Consider the following 11175-nt stretch of genomic DNA (forward strand, 5'->3'; position numbering starts at 1 on the left):
GATTTATGGCAAGTAAGACGTCTTCCGATCTCGAGGCTTCCATATCAAGATACAAAACTTTTGGCGAAGTCGCGCAAATCTGAAATTTTCAACGTGGTGGAACCTAAAGTTGATTTCAAAATATAATCTGGGACGATCCTGAAGTTATTTGATTGAAAATTTTGGATATGCTCTAGATTTTGAAGTCTAGTTTTCTTGAAATCAAACGGTTTGCAATTTTGATATTTTTACACCGAGATATGAATTTTTTGGTGAGATTGCGCAAATCTGAAATTTTCAACGTGGTGGGATCTAAAGTTGGTCCCAAAATATTATCTGGGGCGATTCTGAAGGTGCTTGATTCTGAATTTTGGATATATTTTAGATATTGAAATCTAATTTTTGAAAAAATCAAATAGTTCATTATTTGGACTCTCCCACGATAAGATATGAACCTTTCGTTACAAGTGCGTAAAGTAAAAAATTATGCAACTAAGGAGAAACAATCTTATCTAAGATGAAACAAATATCCACTAGGTCAACGTAATATAAAAAAAAATAAAAGAGCAGATAATGCTAACAGCCTAATCTAAACAAAATTTGTAGTTGATCAGTTCTTGACAGCTAGTCTCCAAGTTCTTCTTCTTCTCCTCCAAATTGGCCGAATCATCAACAATCAACAAATTTATGTTGTCATATGAAGAGACCTCAGTCTCGGCAGTTGAATTTTTTTCTGAATCTCTTCAACCTCCTTTTGAGTCGCTTCTATAACACCTTCGAGGTTCTCCCTCTCTTGTTGTAATGTCTGTAACTTCTTCACGACTCTCTTCAATTTCTTTTCACTAGAGGAAACTTTCTGGATTTTCTCACTTGCTTCAAGTTTGAACAATTTGAGACGCTCTTTAGCTTTGGAAATCAGCTCTAGCTTCTCATCTTCACTCGTCTTATCAGCCATATTGGATCGCTCTTGGTCATATGATGCGGCAAGTTCAAAAAGAGAATTCAGTAAATCTTCTAATGGAGAAAAATCCAGAATATTCGTCTTCTTCATATCCTCGAAAATCTCAATGATTTGCTCCCTATAAGATGAGAGCAATTCCGGACGAGTTTTGGAGAGCCTATTGCAAATATCCTCCCAAAGTCCCAAAATGAATTCCTTCTTGCGATTGAAAACAATGCTTTTTCCTTCAAATATAGATACCGCTGTATTTGTCATGGGTGAAATGCGAGTTATCTCATTTGGAGTTTGTCTTTTTAGGGATTCGTCATGAGGAAGAGATGACGCCTTTGACGATGACTTCACTTTACACGTAGGCCCTCCAATAGATTCATCACTCACTTGCGACTTGTCGCATGGGGATACCACCGGATGCCCAATGGTGTTTAACTGCATAAAGAAAAGGCAAAGAAAGTAAGTAACTTATAGTGAAGCTACTCCTAAAAAAAAAGAGGAATGAGCGAGGCGATTGTATTTTACCTCTTTGTTACAAGCTGTATGCGTTCTTGAGGGACTATCAACACTTTGAACCTCTACGATCTCTACTGGGTCAGGCCGTTTCCTTTTCCAATTTTGATCTTCAATGGTACTCTGGCTTGTGTCTTGAGGAACACGCGTGTTAAATGGAAGAACTAGAGGGTGTGTCTATATAGCTGTTGAAGTGCACACCAGTTCTTTCAAAGCTTCCTTTGAGGATTTAAGCTTTCTTTTTTTAGGTTGCGTAACTACTTTTGGGATTGGAGTTGATATTTTTTTAACTTTTGCGAGCGTCTTTCCAACACCTTGATCTTCACCTCCTAAAGGAGTTGTAGACTTTAGCCCAACATTGTCTACCAAAGCTTGTAAGTTATTCTCAAGAAACTTCCCATGCGCTTTCTCCCACCAAGACATATAATTAGTGGAGAAAGATCTCCCGCTGGGGGAAAAACCGCACGTGACATAGATCGATATAGTGTCCCAATTCTCCAAAATCTGATTCCTTCATCTAGAGAGGTGTTGCGGATATCGTTCTCCAAAAAGCCGGGGACGTTCTGGTAAAATCCAAGTTGACGACCAAACCGATGCGGGATATATGGCTCGATGATGAATGAGTTACCATACCTCAAAAGAAGCTAATTAAAACGTAAGCTCATGAAGTAATTTGATTCCAATTCTTGAGGGGCATCGTTATCCACGTAATAATAAGGACGGGAATTGGTTAACATTGTTGGTGCCCAAACTATATCCTTCACATTGTGGATGCGTTTTCTTCCATCCTTCTCATCAAAGTACCTTGCAGCCCCTTCTCCTGAGTATGCCACCATCAAAGGGACAGCCGGACCCTTAGCAAGTGGATAGTGGGTTTTGAAGTAATGTGCAAGCCAACCATAAGCATAATGAATGGGAAAAGAAACTTTGACCTGATCGAGTTGGGAAGAATGCGAAATATTATTCAAACCATGATAAATACATGCTAAAACTGGGACTGCAAGGCTAATCCGTCGCCCGCCTGCCATTATACTTGCCATCTTAAAAGTCTCAGGACGAATGGAGTTTTCTACCTTGGGGAACACAAAGGCACATAGACAAATTGATAAGAATGCCGCTACATATGTGTCATCTTTCTTGTCAGACCTCACCCTAAGCTTAGAGAATATAGTTTCTTGATCACTCGACCACCTCGTCGTCTCGGGAATAACTCCGTTAGGATTATGTGTTGACTTTAGGCGTGCAGATTTCTTTTCCTTTTGCAACGGGGCAGGCCTATATATTAAAGGCTTTTTATACCAAAAACTTGTCCACTTGATGAAGGAGACCTTTTGGGTAGCACCCGTACCCTCTTTAAGATGATGAAATGCGACAAATAAATACTCGCAAGATCGAGGAATAAATCTGACTTGTTTTTCATTCAAACCGATGAGTTCCCTTGTCTCAGGTACCACTTCTTCGTACGGAGAATCCGCAATGGGAAAACCCCCAAGGATATGTAAGTCCCAAAGGGATATAGATAGCTCCCCGGCTGATGTAAGAAGTGTGTTCGTCTTGGGGCACCAAGCCTCACAAAATGCTTGCAAAATGTTCGAGTTTCGATCATAAGTGAAAAGTGAGGCATAGACAGCATCGTAAATCTTTGTTGTACTCAGAGTTTGTTGGCTTCCACCAAGTACGTCTTCAGCCCATCCCAATATCCTATGATATGATGATACTCGCCCTCGATTGTTGTTGTGTTTTCCAAATGTACTTCGCCTTGAATTATGCGACTTCCTAAGTTTGTAAGGGTGCTAGCAATATTTACATGGCGATGGATTGGTGCTTGGAGAGACCACATCTTGGATAATGGATTAGAAAACGATTTGTGTTCCAAGGTCCAGTTCTCTACATGAAGGGAGTTCCTTAGAGGAGGCCATGGGGCTGCATATCGGCCGGCTTGTGAGGTGTGAACCAAAAGCTTCTTTTGTTCTATGCCATCTTCAGTCTCGATGCTGAGATATCTAAGTTTTGAGGAAGGTGAGGTATAGTCCCTGAAATTTGCCATCTCTTCGTGCTAAAAAAAGAAAAAAAAAAGAAAAAAAAAAGAGGGGTCATCAAAGTCCGAATCAAGAATATTAGAATGGGTACAAAGGTCTAAATGGATGAAATTCTTTCCAAGAATCGGGCCATTTTGAGAGTAATCTCTCCAAGAATTGGGCCACATTGAGAGTAATCTCTCCAAAAATTGGGCCACATTGAGAGTAATCTCTCCAAGAATCGGGCCATTTTGAGAGTAATCTCTCCAAGAATCGGGCCATTTTGAGAGTAACCTCTCCAAGAATTGGGCCACATTGAGAGTAATCTCTCCGGTAGTCGGGCCATTTTGAGAGTAATCTCTCCAAGAATTGGGCCACATTGAGAGTAATCTCTCCAAGAATCGGGCCATTTTGAGAGTAATATCTCCAAGAATCGGGCCACAGTGAGAATAATCTCTCCAAGAATCAGGCCACATTGAGAGTAATCTCTCCAAGAATCGGGCCACATTGAGAGTAGTCTCTCCAAGAATCGGGCCACTTTGAGAGTAGTCTCTCCAAGAATCGGGCCATTTTGAGAGTAATCTCTCCAAGAATTGGGCCACATTGAGAGTAATCTCTCCAAGAATCGGGCAAGGATGAATACTCATCCCTCACACCCCAAGATTGTCTTCTTCATGCATGGATCATCTCGTTGAACAAGAACATATCTTTCTCGCTTGACCTACAAAAAGAATGACAAAAGAAGAAAAGCACAAGAAAAGAAGAAGAAATTACCTTCTCGTCAATGCTTCCGAATCCACAAAATTAGACTCAAGTGGCTTGAACAAACTGCGAATTGATGCTTAACGATTATAAGCACATGGTTTATATAGATCTCCGTAGATGACATGCAACAGTATAATATCGATGTGGGAATCACGGAAATCAGTCCTCGAAAAGAACTTGGACTGCTAAGGCGCCTCAACAAATTGTCTCTGATATGGACTCGGCGTCCAACTCCAAAAAGGAATCGATAATGCATGGTTATTTCTTTAACCAAGTAATGTTGAGACCAAATTCCATTAATCAAGGAAAGTACTTTGAAAAGAGTACAAATTGTTATACTGAAAAGCAACGTGTCAATGGACGCTACAACGAAGGTGCTTTTCTAAGTTAAGGAAAAGTGACATTTTCAAATTCGTTGATTAAATTCAAGTTCCAAGATATGCCTAATCAATGTGGCAATTAGCTTTTAAGTCTCATAGTCAAGTTATTTGGAGTAGTCACGATGATTTACGTCAATTCTTTGCAAATGAAAGAATATTTGGAGGCCAAGCTTAATATTAAAATAATATTCTTTGTAGTCTTTGGTCATTTGACCTTAACTACGTGGCAGATTTAACTTAAAGTTGCCATGACTCACTTTGTCTAACATGAACTTATCTCTCACTATGCTATTTGCTCATATGGAATGTTCATTATAAATTAAAGTCTTGGCATGAATTATAGATTAAAAGAATAAATCAGTTCAGGTTGGAAAGCTTGGAAATCGTTTAAGCATGGTACTTCAAGCCTTATCTTTTAGAAGTCAATAAGTTGATATTGTGACAAGTCTTGAAGTAGGGGCATTTGTAGGCATACAAAATTTATTGGATTTAAATCCATAAAATTAATTTGGTCTAAATTTTAAATTCAAGATATATTGGTTCAAATAAATATTATGGGCTAATATGATTGAATTAATTATATAAGTCCAATATATATGGATTAAATAAATAAGTCTTAATTCATTGGGCTAGTCCATTTAATTGGGCTAGAGTGATGAACCCACTTCATCAAGCCCAAGATGCCATCTTTCTAGAGGCCCAGTTTGGTGCCACGTATCAAATGACGTGACATGCCAAGTCAAACGAAAGAGCCAATAGGATCGTGCCATGTGTCAAAATGACAAGGCATGCCCAGTCACACTTAAAGGCCAATAAATCGTGCCACGTTTGCAAGTGACATGTTCTGGCCAATCAAATGCGGCCATGTCACACTTCAATTTGATTGGTCGGAAAGAGTTTGTTCTTATCATGACTCCTCCCTTCCACAACTATAAATAGGGGTCTTTATAACTCAGAAAAGACACGAGAAGTTATAACAAGAAGCAAGAAAGAGCTCGTGGATCAAACGCTGCAAATTCCTCCACAAGTTTCAAGATTCAAGTTCAATTTCAAGAAATCAAGTTCAAGCTCAAGAACGAATACCAAATCAAGTTCAAGTCCAAGTAATCAAGCTCAAGCTCAAGAACAAGATCATCGTTCGTGGCAACAAATATAGATTCAAGATCAAGCTCAAAGGCCCTTGAATTTATTTACTATTGAAAAGAAGAATCAGAGGATTCATAGAGATTGTAACACTCAAATATTCGAAATAAAATACTACGATTGTTGCGATATTTTTCGGTCTTGATTTTATTTTCTCGACGCAAATTTATTGTCTACAGGCGCATCCGGCTATAAGGAGGCGACTTGATGATGATGATCCCGATAGCGTACCTAGGCAGGATGCGATGCGTCTCAGGTCAGCGGCTGCGTTGAAGCACACTGGATGCGGGACGCATTGATTTTATTCTTTTTTTTTGTATTATATGTAAATAATATTTTTGTATATACATTAACAACAACTTTTATATAATATGTGCATTACTTTTTATTTCTCCGTTAATTAGCTAGTTTCGTACTACAACACAAACACAAGTCGTAAAGAAGTAAAATCCATTACAATGACTGAAAATAAAGTTCATTACAACTACTTTAGCTTAATACTACAACACGAACACAAACATAGCAACTTTACATAAAAAAATGCTTCAGTACAACTAATAAAAATGCACGACAACAGACATAACATAGTATTTACCCGCGCTATGCTTTGCGTGTTAAATGTTCTAACGGGGTACGAAACAACTTTATGTCAGTTGGACAGCTTTTTCAGATCGACAAGACAACACACAGTCATAAATTAATCAGATTTATGAAAGTTCAATGTTGTTTCAAGTTCTTCCGAATATATAATTTTTTTTATTATCATTAAAAAACTGAAATGGAGAAATTCAACTCATAATTAACAAATATAATTTTATTTTATAAATCTTGCAACATAAACAAAACAACTAAATATTACAACACAAACTCATTGATAGTTAGGCACAATAGAAGAACACCCACCCCGAGCTTGATTACTGTTGCCACCCAAAGGACATTTTCGACGGTCGTGTCCTGTTTGCGAGCATATACCACATCTACGTGCATAAACGGTATCACTTGCATCCATTTAGTTCCGTATACGCGTTCTCTTCTTCACCTGTATTTGACGCAAATAGGACTTGTTACACACCATTTTAAATGGTTCAGGCGGCCAATAATGCTCAGCACCCACCGGCTGCAACTGCCCACTATATGTGTTTAGGTAATTTGCAATACTATATTGTTGATCAACATAGTTGGTTACACCTAAACCAACTTGTTGAAAGCACTTGATGACATGTGAGCAAGGCATGTGGTAGATGAACCATTTTCCACAAGAGTATAACCTTGTAGATTCAGTTACATTATGTACATTATTACCCCGATTTTGATGGATAGCGGGCGAACTTCAAGTATTCTTTCGTTATCATATTGCAAAAATGAATGCCAATGAGCTCGCCGTCTGTATTTCTTAAATCTCTGCATCGGCACTGGCATAAATTCAACACCCCTTTCCATCAATGACGTTGCAGCTGCAGACCTTTCAACAAACCTCTCCGCCATCTGCTTGAACGACATCCACACCATGGATGTGACATGCAATCCTCTTGTCGACTTCAATAACCCGTTGAACTCTGACACATTTGTAGCCAGAGTTCCCCATCGTCTGCCACCATCCGTATGCAAAGTCCACTAGGGTCATATCGCATTAACCTACGATAGGCTGCCTCGTCTTCTTGCATGATATATTCCATGTGCATTCGAAATTTATGTTGTTGGTGGTCTGTTGCTGCCATCCACATCAAATCATGCAGATCCTTGTTGGGATATGCCTTCTGGAAATTGGCTTTAAGGTTCCTAACACAGTAACAATGGTAGGCATAAGGTTCTTTCCAGGAAGGCAAGTTCTCCACAGAACATAAGATACCACCGTACCGATCAGATATTAGACAAATACCGGAACGCTGTTTGACAATGTGCTCTTTCAAGTGGTTCAAAAACAGCATCCACGTCTCTTGAATTTCATTGGCACAAATAGCAAAAGCTAGAGGAAATATCTGTCAATTAGCATTTACTGCCACGACTATCAACAACTTGATATCGTACTTTCCATAGACATAAATGCCGTCTATGGATATTACGGGCCGATAATGCGAAAAACCATCAATTGCTGGTTTAAACGCTGAGAACATGTAATTGAATGTATATTCTGGTTTACCTGGAATCCGCTCAAGCTTCTATTCAACAACCATCCCAGGGTTAAACTGCTGCAGTGCAGCCATGTACCTAGGCAGATCTGCAAATGACTTGTCCCATTTACCAAAGACTATTTCAACGCTCGTTTGCGCCTGAGATAAGCCTTTCTTTTAGTAATGGTATGGCCATGTTCCTGGTGGACTGCTATAATGCACTCTTTGATTTTATACCTTATGGACGCTTCGATGTGTGGAATAAGAACAAAAGAAATCAAGTCAATATCTAAGTTGAAGTAATTCCCGTTGAATGTGTCCATTTCGCATGTGTGGGTGGGAATGTTTTTACCCACCTTCCACAGACCTGTCTTCTTTTTGCTCGCATGCAACATCCAATGACATAGCCAAAACCACATGCGACAAAAAACCTTGTATACAACCGGACTTGACTCCCATACCGTTATATCACGACATTTTTTTACGTTGTGCATTTTACAAGCCCTAATTAAGCACGCTTTATCAGGAAAAAGCATGCCCTTTGCCAGCACCGTTGGTCTAGACTCATTCCACATTGTTGTCCGAATTTCATCAAAATCTCTTGTGAGAGCTTCCACATCCGGCATACTTGGAAAGTTATCAAGGTAAGGAATCTCCCTTGAATGAAACGGTACTTGGGACTCGTACACTCTTCATCTTGGGGGGTGGGGGGTGGAGCATACTCTCTCGTCAAATCAGGTCCTTCCTTCTCATCCTCCTCATCACCATCCTCATGAAGAAAGGGTGTCTCGTCTCCAGATTCATCAGCATTGTTGTCATAATCACTGTTCTCTTCCTCACTCTGTGCATCTGCCAGATCCCGATTTAATACGTCGTCTTTGGGGAATTGAGTGAGTACATTTGGTTCAACTTTCTCGTTTTCACTGCACAATCAACAAAGTAATAAGATGCTGAATTTAATAAATACTTTCCATATAGCCGTATCACTTCACTTACAAGTCGTAATGTGATGAAATTCCATGATGAGCATTTTCATTTAGGTGATGGCTCCCGGATGGACCACCATGATCCAATACACCAAAACTATGCTTGGGTACAAAATTTGTAAAATTCATATCCGACCTGTACCCCCTGTTAAATATATGAGCGTTAATACAAATTCAATACAACAAAAATATACATCGTAACCCAAAGGAAAATTGAAGCTTACCGCTCGTCTTGTGAATTATGTAAAGCAGGCGGGGATGAGTTTAAATCAAGGAAAACTCTTTCATCCGGAACCTGTCTGGCAAAAACTCCTCTAGAATAGCCACCCGATGACTGGGGGTTATTTGGAACCTGTCCGACAACCTCATTATTTGGAACGTCTTCGACCTTGATGTACATATCCAACATATTTATTACAAGATATTCCTGGTATTCATCCGGAGTCCTCAGAAAATCCCTCAAAGTTTCATCATCGTAGATGTTTAACTCCGAGTAAAAAGCAGCCCCTTGCGGAGTAACGGAATACGAATATCTTCCGGTTACTTTATGTATCACTGAACGTTTCCTCACACCCATTTTTTTTGCATAACAACGATATCAATTTATCGTACTCTATTGTAAGTGGTAATTTAACATGACCCTGTGGAGATAAACTATACCGCACAGAGTTATTCTCTATCACAACTTCACCCCCCCCAATATAATGAAACTCTTATTCTACGCTCTTCGGACATTACGAAAAAAATGCTTCAGAATTTAACAACAAGAAAAAATTGAACGGGAGTTAGAATTTTATGTGAACGAATTTTCTTAAAATCCTAACCACTTTATATAGGAAATGGCTAGCCCGGGATATGGAATTTTTTGCCGTATAGCGTTTTTTAAATATACGCTATACACATTTAAATTATTGTGTTTGTCAGTTCACTTATTGGTGAGTCCATATTCAAGGTATATCATTTTTTTGGGCGTTACATGTATAGCGTATGAATACAAGATGTCATACCTTAACGGCAGACATTACCGTTAATATATAGCGTCTTTTATTTGCACGCTATATATAAAAATGTATTTTTTTTAAACACCTATTAAGGTAATTTGAGTAAAAAAAAAATAATATTTAGGTTCCGGACTCTTAGAAAGAGGTAGTTATATATAGCTCCACCCAATGTCACGTCAAATCAAATACTATCAACCAGAAACAAGGGGTGTATGCACCTTATATCATGCAGTGTCACGGGACATCATTTAGTCAATTTTTTTTATTAGATATTTATAAGAAAAATAAAAATATTGGGGATACGCATAGAAAATGACACCCTTGTGATTATAGTTATTTATTCATTTGTTCACTTTTTCAAATTATGATACCGTCTATGTAAAATTCTGCGTATTTAGTGTCCAGAAAAGTTGCCCTAACTTTTATTCATTACTCTGTCAAAATTTACCTGACACAGTTCGAATTTTGAGACTTAAATTTTAATTTTAATTGTAAATTCGAATTTAGAAATTCATAAAAGGTATTATGAGTCATAATAATTAATAATTTAAAAGATATATAAAAAATACAGTAAATAAAATTCGTTTAATTCTAAAAAATCCAAACGATCACATAAATTAAAACTGATGGAGTACAAATTAGCAACTTAGTAAAGATATAAAATGAACTATTAGGATCGGTTCATTGTGTAGTTCAAATATTTAACTACGAGTAGTTTATGTCCGACTCAATACTCTACAAGGCAGTTGTTGAAAGTGAGTTTAAGTCTTAAATATCGAAGTTGACTTTAGTTTAAAGTAACTATAAGTAAATTCCTACGATGATTATTAAGTCCTAAGTTGAACAACCTGTTATCAGAAGCCAAACTATACTATATAGAATCAATATATACTGAAATTCATCACTAGTCATTCATAGAGGTTAATGCAACAAGAGGCCGGGCTGCTTATAGCTACACACAATGTCACATCTAATCAAAAAATCAATTAGGAAGAGTTTATCCTAACCAAACAGATAAGGTCTGGATGTTTCTTATGTTTGTCTTGACTGATTTAACATTCAACAGGAGGGACAAGTACGTGAGTTCGTGGACTTGTTGGAGAGTTGCTGTTATAGGAACGTCTTAAAACAGATGTCATCCCCCCAAATTCAATTACCTATCATCTTTTGACTTTAGAATTGTGGCCAATGTTTGCCTCCTATTGTTGGGTCACATTATACCCTATGGCCACGTGAAAGTGACTTTCATGTTACCTTTTAGGTGATTTATAAGCTCCTTCTAGCATGGCTTTCTACATATGTTTTATAAATAGTAGTGGTTGGGCGG

At 38.2% G+C, this 11175-nt stretch overlaps 1 protein-coding gene across 1 annotated transcript; it reads right to left on the bottom strand.

Annotated features, from left to right (window-relative positions):
* Nucleotides 1-664: 664 nt before the first annotated feature.
* On the bottom strand, nucleotides 665-1867 carry LOC104226430 (uncharacterized). The gene is made up of 2 exons (XM_070157450.1): nucleotides 1646-1867; nucleotides 665-1366 (listed from the first exon to the last, which is right to left on the bottom strand). Exons 1-2 carry the CDS (start codon nucleotides 1865-1867, stop codon nucleotides 665-667), a joined length of 924 nt encoding a protein of 307 aa, XP_070013551.1.
* Nucleotides 1868-11175: the final 9308 nt, after the last annotated feature.

The sequence above is a fragment of the Nicotiana sylvestris genome, chromosome 9, assembly GCF_000393655.2.
Source record: "Nicotiana sylvestris chromosome 9, ASM39365v2, whole genome shotgun sequence".
In the NCBI taxonomy this organism is placed as follows: domain Eukaryota; kingdom Viridiplantae; phylum Streptophyta; class Magnoliopsida; order Solanales; family Solanaceae; genus Nicotiana; species Nicotiana sylvestris.